Below are 25806 nucleotides of genomic sequence, written 5' to 3'. Positions count from 1 at the left end.
TCATTTTAAAAGGCTAATTGATCAGTAGAAAAGCCTTTTGCAATTATGTTAACACAGCTGAAAACTCCTAATTAAAGAAGCAATAAAACTGACCTTTAGACTAGTTGAGTATCTGGTGCATCCGCATTTGTGGGTTCGATTACAGGCTCAAAATGGCCAGAAACAAAGACCTGTCTTCTGAAACTCGTCAGTCTATTCCTGTTCTGAGAAATGAAGGCTATTTCATGCGAGAAATTGCCAAGAAACTGAAGATCTCGTACAACGCTGTGTACTATTCCCTTCACAGAACAGCGCAAAAAGGCTCTAACCAGAATAGAAAGAGGAGTGGGGGCCCCGGTGCACAACTGAGTAAGAGGACAAGTACATTAGAGTGTCTAGTTTGAGAAATAGTCCTCAAATGGCAGCATCATAAATAGTACCCGCAAAACACCAGTCTCAATGTCAACAGTGAAGAGGAGACTGGGATGCTGGCCTTCCAGGCAGAGTTCCTCTGTCCAGTGTCTGTGTTATTTTTCCCATCTTAATCTTTTCATTTTATTGGCCAGTCTGAGATATGTATTTTTCTTTGCAACTCTGCCTAGAAGGCCAGCATTCACTGTTGACAATGAGACTGAGTTTTGAAGAGGCCAAATTCCCTCACCATCACAGACTACACAACATGCAGACCTCACGATTTAACTTCAATCACTCTGTCTATAGAGAAACAAAAGGGTGGGTAGGGAGAGTGTACTGCTTCTTCTCCTTTGATGGCCTCTGTTTAATAAGAGTAAAAGCCGGGACCAGCTTTCTGCCCGGGCACAGGCATTAATTTGTCCTCTCCCGTTCATTTGTTGTTGTTTTTATTACTGCTCCAGCAACAGGCCGGCTTTCATCATCCAGCTGATGTAGCCCTGCTCAATAATAAAGCAGTAAGGGGGGCGAGATGAATGACCCGTGGGCCGGCGGGCCGATTCATAGCCCCACAGCCGAGCCCCAACATCTGTACTTCCTTCTGTAATATACTGTACACCAAATGATCTTTCTACAATTTGAGAAATGTTGGAATTGGAGCATTAAATCCAGTGCTCATATTCCACATTTGTCTTTATCATTCAATTATACATTTTCTTCTTCGTGTTCTTGGAAATGGAAGGAAATTCAATTGTATTTGGAGTTAAGCAGCTTGGTCTGAGAAAATTCTGTGCCAACTTTTTTCAGGCATGTGGGGTTCCTCAGGGATCGGTATCAGGCCAGCTCCACATTTAGTTTGGGTCAAGATAAGAACACATAAAAACGGGAGCTTGTTTCACATCAGTACACGGCTTAGGCCACTCTGGAGTCCAGAGCAGAGTAAAAAACCTCAGGATCAAACAGCTATCAGGCTTCCAGTTCCTTACAAAAATATCCCCCTTATCCCCTGAAGTCATTAGCTACAGTCAGTCTACTCCTCCTTAGTGGCCCTTTAGAATGGGCCAGTGCCCTGGCTGTTGGTTCCTGTTCTCAGGCCATGTTAAAGCCGTCACACTGCACAGCCATCAGTTCCAAGGCTCATGTACCTGTATTGTCCTGTCATTGTATAGCAGAACGAGATCTCCAGTGGCTCACTATTTCTCTGTGCGTGTGTGTGTGTGTGTGTGTGTGTGTGTGTGTGTGTGTGTGTGTGTGTGTGTGTGTGTGTGTGTGTGTGTGTGTGTGTGTGTGTGTGTGTGTGTGTGTGTGTGTGTGTGTGTGTGTGTGTGTGTGTGTGTGTGTGTGTGTGTGTGTGCGTCCCTACTTGCATGTGTGTGTGGGTTGGTTCATCTATCCTTGTGGGGAACTAAACTAAAATCCACAAATGTCCCCACTAGGAGAGTAAAATAAGGAAAATTCTCACTTTTGGGAACATCCCCATGAGGTCAAAGGCTATTTATAGCTTTGGGGTTCGATTTGATGTGATATATTAGGATCCCTATTAGCCAACGCCAATAGCGACAGCTAGTCTTACTGGGGTCCGACACATACCAAAAAATACATACACATATCATCTATCAGTTACACATACTGTGTCTTCAGAAAGTATTTAGACCCCTTGACTTTTTCCACATTTTGTTACATTACAGACTTATTCTAGAATGCATTAAATTGTTTTTTTCCTCATCAATCTACACACAATACCCCATAATGACAAAGCAAAAACATTTTTTATGTAATTTTAGCAAATGTATTGACGCTACAAGGTTGGCACACCAGTATTTGGGGAGTTTCTCCCATTCTTCCCTGCAGATCCTCTCAAGCTCTGTCAGGTTGGATGGGGAGTGTCGCTGCACAGCAATTTTCAGGTCTCTCCAGAGATCGGGTTCAAGTCCGGGCTCTGGCTGGGCCACTCATTAAGGATCTCTTTACTTTGCGCCGTTCATCTTTCCCTCGATCCTGACTAGTCTCCCAGCCCCTGCTTCTGAAAAACATCCCCACAACATGATGGGATGGGATGGGATGATAGGGATGGTGCCAGTTTTCTTCCAGATGTGACGCTTGTCATTCTGAGTTCAATTTTGCTTCCATCAGACCAGAGAATCTTGTTTCTCACGGTCTGAGTCTTTTAGGTGCCTTTTGGTAAACTCCAAGCAGGCTGTCATGTGCCTTTTACTGAAGAGGGGCTTCCGTCTGGCCACTCTACCATAAAGGCCTGGTTGGTAGAGTGCTGCGGAGATGGGAGAACCTTCCAGAAGGACAACCATCTCCACAGAGGATCTCTATCAGAGTGATCAACGGGAGCTTGGTCACCTCCCTGGCCAAGGCCCTTCTCCCCGGATTGCCCAGTTTGTGTGCGTGTGTGTGTGCATTTGTGTGTGTGCATTTGTGTGTGTGTGTGTGTGTGTGTGTGTGTGTCTGTGTCTGATCCATGTCAGCAAGGTCTCCAAATAGTCCCATTCCCTTTATTCACACCTGAACAGTAGGCCATCTAGTATGCATACCTATATGAAATGCATCTGAGGTTTCATTTAATGGTTTTCCTCCCGTCAGTCAAGGGATTTACCATGGATATTTGCCATCTATATCCTCCAATACGTGACAGTTGAATCGGGCGGTTCATTATTACTCAAGCCAGAATGTTAGATTGTAACATGAGCTCTTTCATAGCTAAATGTCATTGTCCCTTTCAAGGGACAGATTAGATATAGGTTTTTTCCACTATTCTCCAAGCTTGGCATTCATTCACAGAGTGAATTAAATCTGATCGATTTAAATCCGAATTTGACATCGACATCCACCCCTCCTCTCTTCCAAGGGCCTAAGCAAAAATCATATAACTTAGAAACCCTCCAATACATATGTGTATGCTTGATGTTTGATTGGTATCAAGTGGCAAACTGGAAGTCAGCCAAACTCACTTGCTGCCAATGGCCATGCGCTGGTTGACTTGTGTCTTCCCACTCCCCTTTTGTTTAATCGCAGCAGATGCTATCATAGCAAGGGGAAGACTTATCTCTCCAAGCACTTTAGGGTCAGCAAATTTCGTATTAGCGATAAGCAAAAGAGTCGCCGCAGTGCTATATTGACGACCACGCTTTCCACTAGGTGAATTAATTACCCTGGCCCTGTCACACTGCCAACCCTCTTTGTCTAGTCTTCATTTTTTTCTCTGTGCCTCTCTTTCTCTCTCTCTACCTCCCTTTTTTCCACTTAGCTCCAGAGCAGTAACAAGCAAGGTCAGGAGATGTCTAGGGAAACATTTAGTGGCGGGACAGGGGCCAGACTGAGCTTGGGCTGGAGGCAGATTCCCTGGACCGAATGCAAGCAAGCAAGGTTACCCCCGAAGTCGTCCAACTGGCATTAGTAGCGAAACACAGAGCTTTTTGATTTATCCATGTTGCACTGCTGATGTGGCCGCATCAAACCTGGCCACTGACTCCATGTTCTACTGTTCCAGCAGGACCAATGGCCGAAATGTACCCAGCTGCCTCAAAGAACCCCTCTGCTCCCTCGTGGACATCATAACCAAGACTGTTTCATTTTTTTAAAAATGCTTGTCGATTAGCCCTGAAGATATTCACATATTTTGACAAAAGGTTACTTGGTTAAATTAGAGAATGACTTGAATAATGAGTGTACAATACAATTACGTCAATGCAGGAGGTGGTGGGTTTGGGAAAATTCTAGTTGAATAGAGATGTTCAACAACACGTCCTGCTCGCCACATGCTGTAGTAGTGGGTCCTTACCCTGACAGTGACTGTACTCAAAGACACAAGCAAAACAAGAAAAACATGGGTTCAAATAAGGACAAAGCCTCTACAATGCCATTACCGAAGATGATTGATGTTAATTTGTCTATCACAACATGCAAACACATCTATTTAGACAGTCTTCAATTATTTACCAGTATAATCTGTGCTATCAAGTGTGGAGCGGGTACCTGCTTGCCTAATGCACTGAATTGAAACTTTGAGAAGCCACACTCATCTCGACTGAAAATGAACAGCAAAAATTCCTGACTTTCCAAACTTTTCTACGCGGAGTACACTCTTCGCTGCTCAAGCCAAGAAGATAAGTCGTCTGCTCGGAGACGTCGGAGAGGGAGTACAGAAACACTCTGTACACTGTATTCCGTCCCCATGATCCTCTCAACCTCTCCACGCCGCTGAGCACATTGGGGCGCACTCACCGGCGCACCCGCCATTCAGATAAGCACAAAAAGCTCCCCAAGCTGTTTGCAGGACAACAGGTACAGCAAGCTTTACAAAGAGATTTGGAGAATATCAGGGACAACTGAGTATTAATTGAGAGCATTAATTGAGAGTCAGGTGAACTACTGTTCTGTGGTCTGGGGAAATGCATCATCAAGTGAAGTTAGGATGCTGCAGAATGCACAGAACAAAGCAGTCATGCGCAGTGTTCTTGGTTGGTCATCAATCGATAGGATAATAAAAAAACATGCTTATTTTATTTACTAATAATCATCATTTAAAACGGCCAAGTTCTATTCACAACGGTACTCAGTTGGTAAGAGACAGACATTCCGTAAATACTAGAAATAGATTATTCACCATCTATGTGTTGTCCAGACAGAAAAGAGAAATAGGCAAAATAACATTTTGATTTAGAGCAATAAAGGAATGGAATAAATGAACTGAGCAAACTAGAAACCTTTCAATATTATTTTAAACCGATTTAAATATAATACATAGAAATGTTGTGGGACTATAGTAGATGAAGAATCAATATTTTTTAGATTGAGTATTTATTGGGTCATTATGTTAGTATATTATGTATGTTTCTAATAGTGTGTTATATGTGAAAATTTGTTCGTATTATAAATTGTATTTTAATGTTTCAGGACTCTTGGAAGATTAGTCCAAATGGGGACTAAAAGAGATCCAAATAAAATCCAAATCAAAGCCCCTCCAATGCCATTACTTGCCCCACTTCACCCCCTTCTGCACCCCTCATCTCTGCCCTAACCTCCCCCATCCATGCATTTAGAAGCTGGGAGCGAATTGATACGCACCTTGCCCTTGTCTCAAAAATGAGGTGTGTCTACGAGAGGGAAACGGAGGAGGAAAGGAGATTATTGTGGAAAATTATTGTGGAAACTGTGCCTTCCCCAGAAGCTACAGAATCTCCACTTTGCTGCTACTTCTTCCCCCTTTCATGGCGGATTGTATCCTGTTATAAGTGAGTTTTGGCCAGTGACAAGGATACGGCTCACACCGCTCCCCGCTCCTCGACAATACAATTACAGATCATAAAGGGAGCCGAGGAAGATGTATGAATGGAATCTAATATGAGGTGCATCATCATCGACAGACTACTTTCTCCCCCTCCACATCCCCATGTTCATGCTTGAGAGGGCATCATGAGAGGGTGTTAATTGTGACGACCGGCATCCACACAAACACACACTGCTTGATGTCCTACTACCCTTGGAGGGACGTTGGTGTGTTAATCCACTAAGCTACACAGATATACACAGGTGACCAGTTAATTAGGTACAACCATCTAGTACCGAGTCGGACCCCCCTTTGCCTCCAAAACAGAGTGATTTTTTGGGGAATGGACACTTTGCTCGATTGGTATCAAGGTACCTAAGCTGTGCCAGGAAAACATTCCCCACACCATTACACCACCGCCACTAGCCTGTACCGTTCACACCAGACAGGACGTGGCCATGGATTCATGCTGCATACGTCAAATCCTGACTCCATGACGCAACACGCACCGGGATTTGTCGGATCAGGCAATGTTTTCCCACTCCTCAATTGTCCAGGGTTGGTGATTGCGTGCCCACTGGAGCTGCTTCTTCTTGTTTTTAGCTGATAGGAATGGAACCCGGTGTGGTTGTTTTCTGCAATAGCCCAAGGGTCGGACGATTTGAGAATTCTAAAATGCCTTTCTGCACACCATTGTTGTACTGCACGGTTATTTGCCTGTCTGTGGCCCGCCTGTTACCTTGCATAATTCTTGCCATTCTCCTTCGACCTCTCATCGACGTGCTGTTTTCACCTACAGGTCTGCCACTGACTGGATTTTTTTTTTGTCGCACCATTCTCTATAAACCCTAAACACTGTCGTGCATGCAAAGCCCAGGAGGCTGGCCGTTTCTGAGGTACTGGAACCGGCGCGCCTGGCACCGACGAGCATACCACACTCAAAGTTGCTTAGGTCACTCATTTTGCCGATTCTAACGTCCAATTGAACAGTAACTGAATGGTTTGATGCTTGTCTGTCTGCTTTATATTACAAGCCATGGCCATGTGACTCACTGTCTGTAGGCACAAACCATTTTTGTGAACTGATTGGTTTACCTAATAAACTGGCCACTGAGTGTAGATAGCAAGTAAGTCTGTGTAACATTCTGACTTAACCATTAGCCTTGTGGGTGAGAGGAGCTTGATGTACTGTATCACGGCTAAGTTGGGCAAATGGGAGACATCTGTTGATTAATCTCGATTTACCCAGAACAAGGGATGGGCATTTGAAATAATTTATCTATTCAAACAATAGCATTACATTTTTTTGAAACTTTGTTTCAACTTGGATACTTGTTTGACGCGCAACCTGCAAACCTCGTACATGACTCAGGAGAGTCATGTGCATAGCTGCTGTAGCATGGCCGGGGAATGGGCAGGGGCTGGTGTTGTGTGTGACACTAGACTGAGATAGAGAAAAAGCAGCCACTGACTCGCACTAAATAGACAAACTTGTATATGCTATAGGTTATTTATCATACCATCTGGCAGTGCCTATCTTTACTGCATCAAATCGATGTAAAAAAAAAAGCTAGCTAAGATATTCGCTAGGCATGGCAGCTTGCTAACTAGGCTAGTTGAGGCTATTTCACTGCGTTCCCCGTCCATGTTTAGAACAACTCCATTTAGATGTAACAACAGCCTACCTGTCGGTTGCTCGTGGTAGCCTACTCCTTTATTTAGCTTACTCAATTCCGTCATTTTAATTGCATTTTGAATTGACTAGCGATCTCCTAAAAAAATGGAGCCATCAACAAGCTACACGCGTGAAACCTGTGTAGGCTATAGAGTATGTCTTTTTATGGGGCGCACGTCATCAAAATATCATTCAAAAGTTTGTTGTTTTATTAAATTAAGAATTTAAAATGCCCTTTCATTATCTCACACAATCATGGCTAGCGGGAAGGTTCGTGTATTTGTTTTGTGGCTAAACCAACTAGGCACGTAATTTAACAATTTGATTTGTATTTATGGATTTCTTATTAAGGCACATGTTCTAGAAGGCATTCCTGCCAAAAAATAAATGTTTACATTCAAATGGCGCTCCTGTGAAGTAGTGGCGTGTGACATACGCCTAGTTTCCTGAAACGAGTCACAAATATGGTACATGCACTGACAATCTCTGTCCTCCGGCTCCAACATGAATGCAGAAAAGGTCACATTTGTCAATGTGACACCACTGTTGCCCATTATGGCCAAGCAGAGGAAACGAGGTGTGCGCTGATGTCATGGCATTCTAAATTCCATACACATGAATGCACACACACACACACAAATCCATTGTAACACGCACATACCCTGTTCACAGAGGAAACTAGGTCTGTGGCATTCCAAATTACACACACACACATCATCTCCACCAATGTAACTCACACAAACACTGTCTGACTTCTTACATGCTGCACGTTACCTAATCCCTGAGCATTGTAAAGTGGGGCATCTCTGAAGAAAGGAGGGGCGGCTGCATAAATAAGCAATTGATGTGTGCCTCTTTCTCCATAACTAGCTTTAAACTAAAACTCCTGTGCCCCACCTTCCATATGCACAGTGCCATTAATCAAAAAAGTTGTTGGAAGTTCTCAAAGAACAAATAAAAAAGTGACGTAAGTAACTAAAACATCAGGGAACGGAGACAGGGGCGACTAGCCGACCACACAGTGGATAGAACCACAGTAGTCACCTTGAAATAAAGGATGTCGTCATATCAAATCATTGCTACAGCATTAAACAGAAGTGCAGTGATTTAACATCATTAGAAGCATTTGGCACCTGTACCATGTCAAGGTGTTTATCAATACCTCACCGTTTGGCAAGCTTTTCTGTTTTATACAAACTACACTGTTTGTATTCAGCCATATTCATATTGTACCTTGTCAGCTCAGGGATTTGAACTTGCAACCTTTCAGTTACTAGTCCAACGCTCTAACCACTAGGCTACCCTGCCACCCCAGAATAACAGTGGAGACATCAAAACTATAAAATAACACATATGGAATCATGAAGTTACCAAAAATGTTTTAAACAAATCTAAATATATTTTAGATTCTTCAAAGTATCCACCCTTTGCCTTGATGACAGCTTTGTATTCTCTCAACCAGCTTCATGAGGTAGTCACCTGGAATGCTTTTCCAACCGTCTTGAAGGAGTTCCCACATGCTGAGCACTTGTTGGCTGCTTTTCCTTCAATAATATATAATAATAATAATATATGCCATTTATCAGACGCTTTTATCCAAAGCGACTTACAGTCATGTGTGCATACATTCTACATATGGGTGGTCCCGGGGATTGAACCCACTACCCTGGCGTTACAAGCGCCATGCTCTACCAACTGAGCTACAGAAGCTGTGGTCCACCACATCCCAAACCATCTCATTCACACAAATCTAACAAAGGAATGGAATAAGGATATATAAATATATGGATGAGCAATAACAGAGCAGCATAGGTAAGATGCAATAGATGGTATAAAATACAGTATATACATATGAGAATAAGTGATGCAAAATATGTAAACGTTATTAAAATGGCATTATTAAAGTGATCCATTTAATAAAGTGGCCAATGATTTCAAGTATGTATGTAGGCAGCAGCCTCTCTGTGTCCCAGCTTTGATGCACCTGTGCTGACCTCGCCTTCTGGATGATAGCGGGGTGAACAGGCAGTGGCTCGGGTGGTTGTTGTCCTTGGTGATCTTTTGGCCTTCCCATTATATCGGGTGCTGTAGATGTCCTGGAGGGCATGTAGTTTGCCCCCGGTGAGGCGTTGTGCTGACCGCACCACCCTCTGGAGAGCCTTGCGGTTGTGGGCAGTACAGTTGCTGTAACTGGCGGTGATACAGCCCAACAGGATGCTCCCAATTGTGCATCTGTGAAGGTTTGTGAGGATTTTAAGTGACAAGACAAATTTCTTCAGCCTTCTGAGGTTGAAAAGTCGGTATGTAGGAAGCAGCCTCTCTGTGTTAGTGATGGCTGTTTAACAGTCTGACAGCATTGCAATAGAAGCTGTTTTTTAATCTCAGTCTTCTTCACCAACCTGTCTGTGTGGGTGAACAATTTCAGTTTGTCTGTGATGTGTACCCCGAGGAACTTAAAACTTTTCACTATCTCCACTGCTTTCCCATCTATGTGCATAGGGGGGTGCTCCCTCTGCTGTTTCCTGAAGTCCACAATCATCTCCTTTGTTTTGTTGACATTGAGTGAGAGGTTGTTTTACTGACACCACACTCTGAGTGCCCTCACCTAGGCTGTCTCGTCATTGTTGGTAATCAAGCCTACTACTGTTGTGTCGTCTGCAAACTTGATGATTGAGTTGGAGTCATGCATGGCCACACGGTCATGAGTGAACAGGGAGTACAGGAGGGGGCTGAGCACACACCCTTGTGGGACCTCAGTGTTGAGGATCAGCGAAGTGTTGTCACCAACCATCACCACCTGGGGGAGGCCCGTCAGGAAGTCCAAGACCCAATTGCACAGGGCGGGGTTGAGACCCAGAGGGCCTCAAGCTTAATGATGAGCTTGGAAGGTACCATGGTGTTGAATGCTGAGCTATAGTCAATGAACAGCATTCTTACATAGGTATTCTGCGTGAACAGATCGGATAGGACAGTGTGCAGTGTTATGGTGATTGCATCGTCTGTGGACCTATTGGGGCGGTAAGCAAATTGAAGTGGGTCTAGGGTGACAGGTAAAGTGGAGGTGAAATGATCCTTGACTTGCCTCTCAAAGCACTTCATGATGACAGAAGTGAGTCATTTAGTTCAGCTACCTTTGCCTTCTTAGGTACAGGAACAATGGTGGCCATCTTGAAGCATGTGGGGACAGTAGACTGGTATGAGAGAGATTGAATAATCCATAAACACACCACCCAGCTGCTCTGTGCATGCTCTGAGGGTGCGGCTAGGGATGCCATCTGGTCCGGCAGCCTTGCGACGTGGCTGGGTTTTCTTTTGTAGTCCATGATTGTCTGTAGACCCTGCCACATACGTCTCGTGTCTGAGCCGTTGAATTGCGACTCCACTTTGTCTCTACTGACATTTTGCTTGATTGATTGCCTTGCGGAGGGAATAACTACACTGTTTGTATTCGGCCATATTCCCAGTCACCTTTCAATGGTTAAATGCAGTGGTTGGCGCTTTCAGTTTTGCGCGAATGCCGCCATCTATCCACTGTTTCTGGTTAGGGTAGGTTTTAATAGTCACATTGGGTACAACATCTACTATGCACTTCCTTATAAACTCACTCACCGAATCAACATATAAATCAATATCATTCTCTGAGGCTACCCGGAACACCTCCCAGTCCAAGTGATCAAAACAATCTTGAAGCGTGGATTCCAATTGGTCAAACCAGCATTGTGCTTAGCACAGGTACATCCTGTTTGAGTTTCTGCCTATAGGAATGGAGGAACAAAGTGGAGTCGTGGTCAGATTTGCCGAAAGAAGGGAGAAGGAGGGCGTTGTATGCATTGTGGAAGTTAGAGTAGCAGTGATCCAAAGTTTTGCCAGCGCGAGTGCTACAGTCAATATGCTGATAGAATTTAGCTAGCTAGCCTTGTTCTCAAATTTGCTCTGTTACCATCCCCATCTACAATAAGTGCAGCCTCATGATATATGGTTTCCAGTTTGTATAAAGTCCAGTAAAGTTCCTTGAGGGCTGTCGTGGTATGATGGAATGGCGTATTGCTGCAGAATGCTGCGATAGCCATGCTGGTTAAGTGTGCCTTGAATTCTAAATGAATCACAGACACTGTCACGAGCAAAGCACCCACACACCATCACACCTTCTCCTCCATCCTTCACGGTGGGAACCACACATGTGGAGATCATCCGTTCAACTACTCATAGTCTCACAAAGACACGGCGGTTGGGAGCAAAAATTTAAAAAAATGGACTCATCAGACCAAAGGACAGATTTCCACCGGTTTAAGGTCCATTGCTTGTGTTTCTTGGCCCAAGCAAGTCTCTTCTTCTTATTGGTGTCCTTTAGTAGTGGTAACTTAGCTGCAATTCGACCATGAAGGCCTGAGTCACGCAGTCTCCTCTGAACAGTTGACGTTGTTATGTGTCTTGTTACTTGAACTCTGAGGTGCAATCTGAGGTGCAGTTAATTGTGGATTTCTGAGTTTAGCAACTCGAATGAAATTATCGCCTGCAGCAGAGGTAACTCTGGGTCTTCCTTTCCTGTGGCGGTCCTCATGAGAACCAGTTTCATTATAGCGCTTGGTGGTTTTTGTGACAGCACTTGAAGAAAGTTCTTGAAAGTTCCGGATTGGCTGAACTTCATGTCTTAAAGTAATGATGGACTGTCATTTCTCTTTACTTATTTGAGCTGTTCTTGCCATTTAAGCAAATAGGGATATCTTCTGTATACCCCCCTACCTTGTCACAACACAACTGATTGGCTCAAATGCATTAAGATGGAAAGAAATTCCACAAATTAACTTTTATCATGGCACACGTTTCATTTGAAATGTATTCCACACCTCATGAAGCTGGTTGAGAGAATACCACGTGTGCAAAGCTGTCATCAAGGCAAAGGGTGGCTACTTAGAAGAATGAAATATAAAATATATTTAGATTTGTTTTAAAAAATTTTGGGTTACTTCCTGATTCTATATGTGTTATTTCATAGTTTTGATGTATTCACTATATTATACAATGTAGAAAATAGTTCAAATAAAGAAAAGCCCTGGAATGAATAGGTGTGTCAACTTTTGACTGGTACTGTATCTATATTTCCTGAGTATTATATTTCTCCTAGATTTAGGACAGACACTTTTTGAAGTGTTTTTGAAACCTTGTTTCTTATGATTTTCTTGACTGAACTTTTAGACATTTTTTAATGTGTTATTCAATGCATTTCTATGGGCATTTATCAAATGTTTTTTCATATTTCTTTGATACATAAAGGGGTCCTAAAATTCCAAATCAAATAATTAAATGATCCATAGTACTGCCATCTTAAAACACTTCCAATTGCCAGCTTAGCACCCCCCTTCCCTCAACGACTTTGATTCAGTGATATGAGAAAACAGAATGGATCAACAACATTGTAGTTACTCCACAATACTAACCTAATTGGCAGAGTGAAAAGAAGGAAGCTGTAGAGAATTGAAATATTCAAAAACATGGATTCTGTTCAACTAGCTCTCACAGTCTCACTTCAGAGTTAGACGTTCATAGATGTTTCTCAAACCTCAAAGTTCAAAGTTTTTAAGGTTAAGTTCAGGCATTAGGGTTGAGGTTTGGGATATGCTTAAAACAAAAAGCAAAAAAATAGCTGTACATTGCTGGATTTGAACTTCCAACTGTTGAAATCAGAGGCAGATGCTTATGTTAATGCCCATCCACCATCCCCATTGCTCTAGCAAAACCAAAACCTACTTGAAGGTAACAGCGCTCACTGTTGCCCCTAGTGGCTGGTTCTAGGGAGAACCCTTTGCCTTACAAATAACCTTTGTCTTCCAAAAAGGGTTTTTCAGATCAAAACGGTTCTTGGTAGAACCCTATCCTTCAACAAAGACCCCTTTTTGGAAAACATTTTTTCTAAGAATGTAGGAGGCATGCATGGCGTACTAAAGCTGTGGGCTAACACCAACTTTAGCTATCTCTGATGTGCATCCAAAGTTCTAATTTCTCCATTATTATATTATGTTCCTTGGCGGATGTTTGTATGAGGCGATTAGCCTGTCTCTATCCAATCAGTGGGATTCAGATCTGAGTTTGACGGTGTTGGATTGGTTGGTTCAAGTCCTGGTGAAAAGGGAAGGTCTCTGAAAATCAAATAGGCTAAGAATGTATAGGAACACCCGACATGGGGGAACTGTGCTATCAGACCGAGCCAGCCCCACATTTTGCTTATCTGACAGGTTTGATTAAATTTTTCTAGGCCAGCCTCCCTCATCAAAGCGTTTAAGAAATTATGCTGATTACAGTGCACTGAAGACATGGGGAAGCACCCTGGAGTATTGAGTGCTAAGCATTCACTGAGATAATAGCTTAATTTGTGCTTGATCAAAATAAAGGCTGCTTGTTTAATCCCTAACCTATTGGTACTTATGTTGGATTGTTCAGGGAATTGATGAGGCCTTTTAGGCAGGTTCAGAAAGAAAAAATAAACTCATTAGCGCTACATAGCGGTAAATGAACAAAGACAGAGAATTCAGAGGTATTACTGCATAATACAATACATTCATGTGTGGCCCTATTGTAGACTATATGGGCTACAAATGAGGATACTTTGATTTGGAAGTTAAGTAAAGTCAATGTGGCCAAAATGAAAGAGAGAAAATAATTAGCTCTTTCATTTTTTATTTTATTTAACTAGGCAAATCAGTTAAGAACAAATTCTTATTTACTATGATGGCCACCACGGCAAAACACTGACGCCGCTGGGCCGATTGTGTGCCACCCTACGGAACATCCCAATCACAGCTGGATGTGATACAGACTGGATTTGATCCAAGGACTGTGGTGATGCCTCTTGCACTGAGATGCAGTGCCTTAGACAGCTGCGTCACCAGAAATGCAACTTGCGCAACAAGAGTGCACTATAATGTGATGCAAAACCATCACCACACACCTTATTTCATGGATAGACAACATGTGTAATGCATGAGTATAAGATGAGTCATTATTTCCTATTGATTGTGTAGCTCAACTCTTACATAAGCACTACTTATGCCACTTAACTCAGAAAGTAATACCACAGTGCCATCACTCTGGTTGACAACGTATCCATCCGCCATCTGATAACAAGTGCAGTAAATTGCCAAACCCAGGCCTGAAGCTATCATCAAGCCAACGACCCTTATCAAATCCAACAACACAATCAAACTGCAGTTTTCAGACAGGGCAACGAAACAAGCAACGGTGTGTGAGAACAAAATACATATCGTGACATATTAGGCTACTGTAAAGGTATCCAGCTCTTTCCACAAAAAAAGTTAAATAACACACAGTTTATAGGCCGTACTTATTCCTGTGTGTGTGTGTGTGTGTGTGTGTGTGTGTGTGTGTGTGTGTGTGTGTGTGTGAGAGAGAGAGAGACAGAGAAATTATGAGGAGGAGGGATCGATCTAAAACCTTACCTCCGGAGGCTATATGAAAAAAGAGGCGGGGGTCTGCTGCTCGTATCGCCGCAGTGTACTTGTCCTCTCTCCCGGGAACCTGTGCTTTCTTTTCTGGCATAAGCCGGACTCTTAGCCGGCCCCCTTCGGCGCCGAACCACCATTCCAAAATATTTGTTAGGTCAATTTCCAGGAAAAATACCGGGTCTTCCTCGTAGACTGCCAGTCCACCGCATCCCGTTTTAACCAAGTCCTCCCCAATTTCCACCACGACTTGATTCGATTTACGGCTGGCTTTCGTCAAACCCAAATGCAGAACTTTGGACAGCGGCCTCTTGTAGCCGTCCACCAGCACTGGTTCCGGAAGCTGTCCACCAGCACTGGTTGAATTCTCTGCCGCCATGCTATCGATTGCAACCAACTTTGGGTCAACAAAAGTAGCCACCGTTTTTTGTAAGGGAATGCAGTGCATCCTTAAATTAGCGCGCACCGTATAGCACCCACTAAAAGTCAGACAATCTCCGTTAAGTGGACGTTTAATCAACTCGGTAATGTAGTAGCGCAACAGAGAGGGCACTGCAAAATCCATGGCCAGGTTTTTCCTCTTAAGTCGGGAGTTGTAGGTCTGGTTGGAGTCTTTTTTGCTTCTGGCATCCCCGCTGCTGCTGCTGTTGCCAAGCCCCGCAGTGGGGAATGCAAGCCCTGCGGTGGTCATTTGCGAGGCGCACTGCCGCTCAGCAAGAAATGCCGCAGACCAAACGAACAAGTATAATATCCTGGTCGCCATGCTTGGAATCGAAAAATCTCCTTTTTGATTATGTTTTACCCCGGTTCCCTTCTCTTCTTTTTTCACGAACGCAGCACAAAATCAAAGCGCGAATCGATGATCATGCGGGCTCTGTAGTTCTGGCTCGTGCGCACCCGCGGCACATTCCCTTCACATCTGTTTGGTGATAGCGGTGACTGTTGCTACTAACCCTTCTTCGTTAAAGAACAAAAGTGCCATAATTTTTCCTCCCTAAATGATGTTCTTTGTCACGGGTATATCGCCCCAATTACTCTCTTACTGCAGGGCGCTGCTTGATATGCACTGGGTCCGCTCCAGTGGCTATCAAAGGCTCCCTGTGTGTCTCGTGGCACAGTTGTGGGGTACAAGTAGTCGTTTGCCAGCGAAGAGATACAGTATCGTTCTCTCCTGTCATAAATCTTCACTGACCATGTCAGTATTCAGCTAAATCTGTTTGAGCAATTCACCGAGCGCGAACCAATTTACTCCCAATGCTTCACCTCGATAAAGGCACCACGATGTCAAGCGGAAAGTGGAACTTTAAATCCTATTACAAAATATATTTCCCTCGAATAAGACTATACCTACGCTGTCGGGACGCAGTCTCTCCAATACTCTTTTCCGATGGCTTTTGCTGGCTTAAGTGCAAGAGATGAGTCACCTGGCTCCCTACATTCGTATTGTAAACTTACGTATGCATCCCCTTGACATCAGTGTAAAGCCAGATATCCTCGAATATGCGAATGAATATGAGACACATCTGTGCCAGAAAGTGTAGCCTCGGTCCGAGCGTCCGCCCGTTGAACCGCTGTTACAAACGTGTCGGGGAGCAGTATGCACCTTCAGATCAGTGTCAGCATCCGTTAAATCTCATTGAAATTATCCAGGCCAAATACTGAGCCAGAGCGGCGGTGCTCCTGAAAATACTCCTAATTAATTTCAATTAATCATTAACCCATTAGCAAGGAAATGATTTATTCACTACTCTCTCCAAATGTATCCTGCCTGAATTGGTAATTGTTTGGTGTAGCCAACCCATGAACAATTTTGTCTCACCAAGAGGGAAGATAATTAAGCAAGAGGTGAGGCATAGCCAATGTAAGACTTTTCTTTTTTGTAAGACTTTTCTGTAAATTCAACAGTAAAACACTGTCAAGTGCACAGTAAAATATTGTTTTACAGAATTAATGCAGCATGGGTAAAATTCTTAAAAATACTGTTAATAACTGTAATTGAAGAATATTAATGATGACATCACAACTATGTCTAGGGTGCATGGGGTCATCAAGGCAAAGAGGGGCTTCTTTGAATAATCCAAAATATAAAGTATATTTGGATTTCTTTAACACTTTTTTTGGTGACTATATGAATCCCTATGTGTTATTTCATAGTTTTGACATCTTCACTATTATTCTACAATGTAGAAAATATATTTTTTTAAGAAATAAAGAAAACCCTGGAATGAGTAGATGTGTCCAAACTTTTGACTGGTACTGTATATATACTGTTGAAGTCGGAAGTTTACATAATGTCACGTCCTGACCTTAGTTCCTTTTTTATGTCTCTATTTTAGGTTGGTAAGGGCGTGAGTTGGGTTGGGCATTCTATGTTTTGTTCTATGTTTGTATTTCTATGTGTTTTGCCTGGTACGGTTCCCAATCAGACGCAGCTGTCAATCGTTGTCTCTGATTGAGAACCACACTTAGGCTGTTTTCTGTTTTGTGTCTGCACCAGACAGAACTGTTTCGGTTTCATTTCGGTCTCTTGTTGTTTTTGTCATTCAGTGTTCTGTTCTATTAAATAATCATGAACACTTACCACGCTGCGCTTTGGTCCTCACCTTCTTCCACCAACGAAAACCGTTACAGAACCACCCACCACAACCGGACCAAGCAGCGTGGTAACCAGGAGCAGAGGGTTCTGGACTCCTGGACACGGGAGGAGATATTGGACGGTAAGGGACCCTGGGCACAGGCTGGGGAATATCGCCGCCCCTGGGAAGAGCTGGAGGCAGCTAAAGACGAGCGGCGGCGATATGAGGAGTTAGCACGGCAGCGCAACAGGGACAGCCCCAAAATAATATTGGGAGGGGGCACACGGGGAGTGTGGCTTTGTCGGGTAGGGGACCTGAGCCAACTCCCCGTGCTTACCGTGGAGAGAGGTTGACCGGGCAGGCACCGTGTTATGCGGTGAGGTGCACGGTGTCCCCAGTGTGCACGCATAGCCCGGTGCTCTACATTGCAGCTCCTCGCATCGGCCGGGCTAGAGTGGGCATCGAGCCAGGAGGAATGAAGCCGGCTCAGCGCATCTGGTCTCCAGTACGTCTCCTCGGCCCGGGATATATGGCACTAGCCCTACGCACGGTGTCCCCGGTTTGCCAGCACAGCCCAGTGAGGTCTGCTCCACCCCGCCGCACTTGCCGGGCTATCCAGCCAGGACAGGTTATGCAGGCTCGGTGCTCGAGACCTCCAGTGCGCCTCCATGGTCCAGTCCATACGGTGCCTCCTCCACGCACCAGGCCTCCTGTGGCAGCCCCACGCACCAGGCTGTCTCACCGTCTCCTCCCACCAGGTGCTCCCGCCTGTCCAGCGCTTCCAGAGTCTCCCTCCTGTCCAGCGCTTCCAGAGCCGCCCGTCAGTCAGGAGCTGCCAGAGCCGCCCATCAGTCAGGAGCTGCCAGAGCCGCCCGTCAGTCAGGAGCTGCCAGAGCCGCCCTTCACTCTGGCGCTGCCAGAGTCTCCCATCTATTCGGGGCCCGCTGAAAGGGTCCCCAGTCACCGCTCCAAAGGCACCACCAGAACCGCCACCGTGGACCATGCCCACCCAGACCCTCCCCTATGGGTTTAGGTTTTGCGGCCGGAGTCCCGCACTTTTGGGGGAGGGGGTACTGTCACATCCTGACCTTAGTTCCTTTTTTATGTCTCTATTATAGGTTGGTCAGGGCGTGAGTTGGGGTTGGCATTCTATGTTTGTATTTCTATGTGTTTGGCCTGGTATGGTTCCCAATCAGAGGCAGCTGTCAATCGCTGTCTCTGATTGAGAACCATACTTAGGCAGACTGGTTTCACCCTTGAGTTGTGGGTAGTTTTCTGTTTTGTGTCTGCACCAGACAAAACTGTTTCGGTTTCATTTCGGTCTCTTGTTGTTTTTGTCATTCAGTGTTCTATTAAATAATCATGAACACTTACCACGCTGCGCTTTGGTCCTCACCTTCTTCCACCAATGAAAACCGTTACACATACACTTAGGGTCATTAAAACTCTTTTGTTCAACCACTCCACAAATTTCTTGTTTGCAAACTATAGTTTTGGCAAGTTGGTTAGGACATCTAATTTGTGCATGACGCAAGTAATTTTTCCAACAATTGTTTACAGACAGATTATTTTACTTATAATTCACTGTATCACAATTCCAGTGGGTCAGAAGTTTACATACACTAGTTGACTGTGCCTATAAATAGATTGGAAAATTCCAGAAAATGATGTCATAGCTTTAGAAGCTTCTGATAGGCTAATTGACATAATTTGAATCAATTGGAGGTGGACCTGTGGATGTATTTCAAGGCCTACCTTCAAACTCAATGACTCTTTGCTTGACATCATGGGAATATCTAAAGAAATCAGCCAAGACCTCAGAAAAAACACTGTAGACCTCCACAAGTCTGGTTCATCATTGGGAGCAATTGCCAAATGCCTGAAGGTACCACGTTCATTTGTACAAACAATAGTACGCAAGTCTAAACACAATGGGACCACGCAGCCGTCAGACCGCTCAGGAAGGAGATGCGTTCTGTCTCCAAGAGATGAACGTACTTTGGTGAGAAAAAGTGCAAATCAATCTCAGAATAAGAGCAATGGATCTCGTGAAGAAGCTGGAGGAAACAGGTACAAAAGTATTTATACCCACAGTAAAACGAGTCCTATATCGACATAACCTGAAAGGCCGCTCAGCAAGAAAAAAGCCATTACTCAAAAACCGCCATAAAAAAGCCAGGCTACAGTTTGCAACTGCACATGGGGACAAAGATTGTACTTTTTGAAGAAATGTCCTCTGTTCTGATTAAACAAAAATAGAACTGTTTGGCCATAATGACCATCGTTATGTTTGGAGGAAAAGGGGGAGGCTTGCAAGCTGAAGAACACCATCCCAACTGCGGTGGGAGCATCATGTTGTAGGGGTACTTTGCTGCAGGAGGGACTTGTGCACTTCACAAAATAGATGGCATCTTGAGGTAGGAAAATGATGTAGATATATTGAAGCAACATCTCAAGACATCAGTCAGGAAGTTAAAGCTTGGTTGCAAATGGGTCTTTCAAATGGGCAATGACCCCAAGCATACTTCCAAAGTTGTGGCAAAATGGCTTAAGAACAACAAAGTCAAGGTATTAGAGTGGCCATCACAACGCCCTGACCTCAATTCTATTGAAAATTTGTAGGCAGAACTCAAACAGTGTGTGTGAGCAAGGAGGCCTACAAACCTGACTCGGTAACACCAGCTCTGTCAGAAGGAATGGGCCAAAATTCACCCAACGTATTGTGGGAAGCTTGTGGAAGGATACCAGAAACGTTTGACCCAAGTTAAACAATTTAAAGGCAATGCTACCAAATACTAATAGAGTATATTTAAACTTCTGACCCACTGGGAATGTGATGAAATAAATCAAATCTGAAATAAATAATTATCTCTAGTATTATTCTGACATTTCACATTCTTAAAATAAAGTGGTGACCCTAACTGACCTAAGACAGTGAATTTTTACTAAGATTACATTTCAGGAATTGTGAAAAACTGAGTTTTAATGTATTTGGCTAAGGTGTATGTAAACATCCATCTTCAACTGTATTACTAACACATTCATAATTTAACACAGAGCCTTGAGTACATACAAAATAAAGGGCTTACAAAAACTGGAATAGAAGTTTGTAAAAGGCTTAAACCTAGAGAAAGACTTTTCAATATTTTAACTACACTACTATAGTATGTTGTAGAGATATGTTTACCTCATCTGTATGTGGTCACTCTTATCCTACATCTTTGTCTGCTTATGACCCTATAACCCTGTGCTGCATTGCTGTCCTCAAGTACTGCCCAGTCTCTACGTGGCTCCAACCAGTTCAGCACCATGCCGCTAGCTTTTAAAACTGCGCTCACACACCTGATACCAATTTCCCCTGCAATACACTGAAATAGTAGAAATCAGAGAGGAGAAAACCACCAGTACTGTTTGTGCCACCTTTTAAAGAAAACGGCTTTCTTAAAGTGAAAGTTCACTCAAAACCATCCTCATATTTACTTCATTAATCCACTGTTAATACAATCCCAACTGCATGTCAGCAGTTAGTTTTCAAAATAGTATCCCTTTAAAAACACAGATTCATCATCTCACCTAGCTGTCAACAGATTCTACAGTCCCAGGGGTTATTATTGATTACTGGGTCTGAACCTAACATCTGATATGAATCAGCAGTGAGTTTCAGGCAGTCAATGGAGATCCCCTTGTCACCTGATCATCTTAAACAGTATGTTTCCTATTGGGTCGGTGAATGTGTGTGTGTGTTGGGTGCTTACAAGGCGCCTGTGCTGTAGACCGTGACCCAGTAACCCCCTCCATGAAATGCATTTTCCCAAGGGGTTTAGGGAGGGATTGTGGGGCTATGGCATTGTTTGATGGTTCCTTTGTAAAATGTGGGCTTCACAGATACTTTCCTCCTCTTCATCTGGCTTTGCTGCTTTGCTCCTCCATCTTCTCCATTTGTGCTGCTGCTCTGAAAGGTCATTGGTGATTTAATCGTGTTTGTGTCTGATTTTGTGTGTCTGTACACAGAGTGTTAGTTTGTGTGAATGCTCACACATTAATGTGTTTTTTTGCATTCAAGATTGTGTGTGTGTGTGTGTGTGTGTGTGTGTGTGTGTGTGTGTGTGTGTGTGTGTGTGTGTGTGTGTGTGTGTGTGTGTGTGTGTGTGTGTGTGTGTGTGTGTGTGTGTGTGTGTGTGTGTGTGTGTGTGTGTGTGTGTGTGTGTGTGTGTTTATGCATGTGTGTGTGTGTGTATATATGTGTGTATATGCTAGAGTAGATGTACATGCAACTTATCAAATTCATGTGCGTGTGACCAAGGCTGTTTTTCAATCACCTTCAATAACAAGCATTACAGAGACATGTTACGAGAAAGCTTATCTATAAACACACATACACAAACACAGAGCATCTGCTCATTCCGCATATGGTGCTTGTAACTTCTTAGGCAAGACGTGAAAGTCAAACCCACCAGCCAATTCCTTAAAAAACAGGCAGTCTTCTTTTTATGCCCCATATTCCTACTGTATCTGAGCATATTACATATTCGAGAAGACAAGCTGGTTTATTCATAGTTGAAGACTCTAAAGGAGAAAAGAAGGGAGGGGGACTCAACTCCATTCAATATCTTATCTGAGATTCTGTACACAGCTACAGTATTACCTACACTACCGTTCAAAAGTTGTCCTTGTTTTTGAAAGAAAAGCTCATTTTTTGTCCATTAAAATAACATCAAATTGATCAGAAATAGAGTGTAGACATTGTTAACGTATCCCGGAGTCGCCTATTCACTGTTGACGTTGAGACTGGTGTTTTGCGGGTACTATTTAAAGAGGCTGCCAGTTGAGGGCTTGTGAGGCATCTGTTTCTCAAACTAGACACTCTAATGTACTTGTCCTCTTGCACAGTTTTGCACCGGGGCCTCCCACTCCTCTTTCTATTCTGGTTAGAGACAGTTTGCGCTGTTATGTGAAGGGGGTAGTACACAGCGTTGAACGAGATCTTCAGTTGCTTGGCAATTTCTCACATGGAATAGCCTTCATTTCTCAGAACAACAATAGACTGATGAGTTTTCAGGAGAAAGTTATTTGTTTCTGGCCATTTTGAGCCTGTAATCGTACCCACAAATGCAGATGCTCCAGATACTCAACTTGTCTAAAGGCCAGTTTTATTGCTTCTTTAATCAGGACAACAGTTTGCAGCTGTGCTTACATAATTGCAAAATGGTTTCTAATTATCAATTAGCCTTATAAAATGATCAACTTGGAATAGCTAACACAACATGCCATTGGAACACAGGAGTGATGGTTGCTGATAATGGGCCTCTGTTCGCCTATGTAGATATTCCATTAAAGAATACAGAATAGGGTGCCATTTGGGGTGTAGCCTAGGGCATTAATACTTGGACACCTAGCTATCTTATGGGTAAATGCTTAGGGGTGCAACTGGACCCATTTGTCTAGAATGACAGAATTGGAGACGGCATGCTTAAAGTTGCATTAGCATATGCATAGCACAAACTATAATTGAAGACAAAGAGTTGAGGAGGATTGTTTAAAGCGGTGTAATCACTCATTGGAGAAAGCCAGTGTCTGTAGTAATTAATAAGAGATTCAGAGTTAAAGCTAGAAGTTGAATTGATTTTAAAGCACCCTTACCATAATGCCAACTCAGGCATAGCCTAAAAGTCCCATTCTTTACATGTATTGTTTTTGCATGTTTGTGATTGTAATGCATGGTGTGTGTGTGCATTTTGATGGTTGCTTTTCATTCATGGTGGGACTGTTACATGTAGGCCTACCCACCTCCACCAGGGGGGCTAAAGTTGCTTAGCCCCCAGTTCAAACTTGTGCCCCCTCAGTTTCAGTGTTATAGCCCTACATAAAAATAGCAAAAAAAGTTTAAGTTACTGGATGCCTGGTTAGCACCAAAAAAAATCTGCATCTCTGCTGCACTGTTAGCACAATGGACAGCGTGTGCTGCGGTGTGTAAGGAGGCTATGGAAAGCCACTAGGGCAGTCCTTTGCGTTTCTATAAAAAGTGGGGGGAAAATGCTTTTCTCTGTGGTAGGCTAAGTGGATAACATGATATGTTATTGAAAATGAACCCTCTTGAAACAGCTATTTATCTATCTGAATATTTTCTTCATTCTGTCTGGAAACAAGGTCTAATAGTGGATGAGACTATACAATTTAACAATGTAAAGAGTTTTTAAAATCAATTTCCCCAAAAACCAGAGGGGAAATGTCATTGCCATTCATCATATGCCTTGATGATACTTAGAAACGTATATTTACCATGTCAAAATCTCAATATTTTACATTATTTTAGGAATTATCTTAGGGCAGGGTAGCCTAGTGGTTAGAGCGTTGGACTAGTAACCGGAAGGTTGCAAGTTCAAATCCCCGAGCTGACAAGGTACAAATCTGTCGTTCTGCCCTTGAACAGGCAGTTAACCCACTGTTCCTAGGCTGTCATTGAAAATAAGAATTTGTTCTTAACTGACTTGCCTAGTTAAATAAAGATAAAATAAAAAAATAACAAGCGTCAACTGTAATTTAATACAGCTTTACCTCAAAAAAATATACTGTGGTGGAAATTACATTTCATATAAAACAGCTGATGAAAATTACCATGTCACAGTTGTAAATTTTATTTTACCTTTATTTAACCAGGCAAGTCAGTTAAGAACAAATTCTTACTGTCAATGACGGCCTAGGAACAGTGGGTTAACTGCCTGTTCAGGGGCAGCTCGGGGATTTGAACTTGCAACCTTCCGGTTACTAGTCCAAAGCTCTAACCACTAGGCTACCCTGCCGCCCCGAAGATATCGAAGATATAGAACACACCATTCAAAACCTCAAAAAACATGCCTCGACTTTAGCATTAGGCAGAAATACATGTGCAAGGTTGGAAACACTGGTTGACATTAAACAAATGATTGTTCACTGGCTGCAGTCTATTGATTCAGACTCATGAGACAGGTACATATGTGCTCACTCAAGATTAGGTTTTGCCCATAATACACTCCATTGCTTAATGAGAGAGCAAAATTCCTCCCAGATTGAGCCATCAAGCATCATATGCTGTTTTGTCACTGGATGAGGCTCAGGGACAAGCCCAAGCACATTCTTTGGCTGGTACCATACAATGTCCTCTCTCATTGGTCAAAATAATCATTTTGGCTCCCACACAACTCATCATCTTGAATAGAGCGCAGCGCTCTGCATCAACATCTTGTATAAACCAGGGTAAGGGTCTTCATCATGTTTCACAACACACCACTTTCCTCATGTACGTCTGCAATGGGCTGTATTGCTGTGCAGGTGGAAGTGAAAGGTTGTGCTTTTTCTGCCTCTGTTTATTCAATTATCACGGTCTGTGGGCCAAAACAATCACATAGATGTGGAGTCATTTGAGGGGCTATTAGTTCATCCTTCTGTAGCTGTAAGACTTCAGGTGAGAGTGGTGGTGTCTTCCTTGACAGGTATGACTCCATAACCACTATTTTCTGGATAGTTTATCGTCTGTTTCTTTGGTTTAATTTCTATGGCCTCGTTTTTTATCGCTGGGAGAGTTGGATTCAGTTCACCACTTTGTTTTCTCTTGAGGTTTCTTTCTTTGTGTTTCTTAAGATTCTCCTGGTATCTTATAGGAGCTTGTTTGATTTTGTTTATACACACTACATGAACAAAGGTATGTGGACACCAGCTCGTCGAACATCTCAGTCCAAAATCATGGGCATTAATATGGAGTTGGTCCCCCATTTGCTGTTACCACTCTTCCGGGAAGGCTTTCCACTAGATGTTGGAACATTGCTGCAGTGGACTTGCTTCCATTCAGCCATAAGAGAACTGATGTTGGGCGATCAGGCCTGGCTAGCAGTCGGCGTTCCAATTCATCCCAAAGGTGTTCGATGGGGTTGAAGTCAGGGCTCTGTGAAGGCCAGTCAAGTTCTTCCTCACCGATCTCGACAAACCATTTCTGTATGGATCTCTCTTTGTACACGGGGGCGTTGTCATGCTGAAACAGAAAAGGGCCTTCCTCAAACGGTTGCCACAAAGTTGGAAGCCCAGAAACATCTAGAATGTAATTGTATGCTTAAGCGTTAAGGTTTCCCTTCACTGGAACTAAGGGGCCTGGCCCGAACCATGAAAAACAGCTCCAGACCATTATTCCTCCTCCACCAAACTTTACGGTTGGCACTATGCATTCGGGCAGGTAGCGTTCTCATGGTATCCGCCAAAACCTAGATTAGTCTGTCGGACTGCCAGATGGTGAAACGTAATTCATCACTCAAAAGAACGCTCCAGAGTCCAATGGCAGCTAGCTTTACACTACTCCAGCAGACGCTTGGCATTGCGCATGGTGATCTTATGCTTGTGTGTGGCTGCTCGGCCATGGAAACCCATTTCATGAAGCTCCCGACAAACAGTTATTGTGCTGAC

The 25806-nt window shown here is 43.4% G+C and overlaps 1 protein-coding gene across 1 annotated transcript in view; it reads right to left on the bottom strand.

The window, feature by feature from the left end:
- Nucleotides 1–16186, bottom strand: part of LOC118369133 (ALK tyrosine kinase receptor-like) — a 592945-nt gene extending 576759 nt beyond the window's left edge. The window contains exon 1 of the mRNA XM_035753612.2: nt 14798–16186. Coding sequence (XP_035609505.2) covers nt 14798–15563 — 766 coding nt within the window. The 5' untranslated portion in view covers nt 15564–16186. The remainder of the gene's footprint in view (nt 1–14797) is intronic.
- Nucleotides 16187–25806: the final 9620 nt, after the last annotated feature.

This window comes from Oncorhynchus keta, chromosome 35 (assembly GCF_023373465.1).
Source record: "Oncorhynchus keta strain PuntledgeMale-10-30-2019 chromosome 35, Oket_V2, whole genome shotgun sequence".
In the NCBI taxonomy this organism is placed as follows: Eukaryota; Metazoa; Chordata; class Actinopteri; order Salmoniformes; family Salmonidae; genus Oncorhynchus; species Oncorhynchus keta.
The sequence above is the reverse complement of the archived record's forward strand: the minus strand, read 5'-3'. Positions and strand labels throughout refer to the sequence as shown.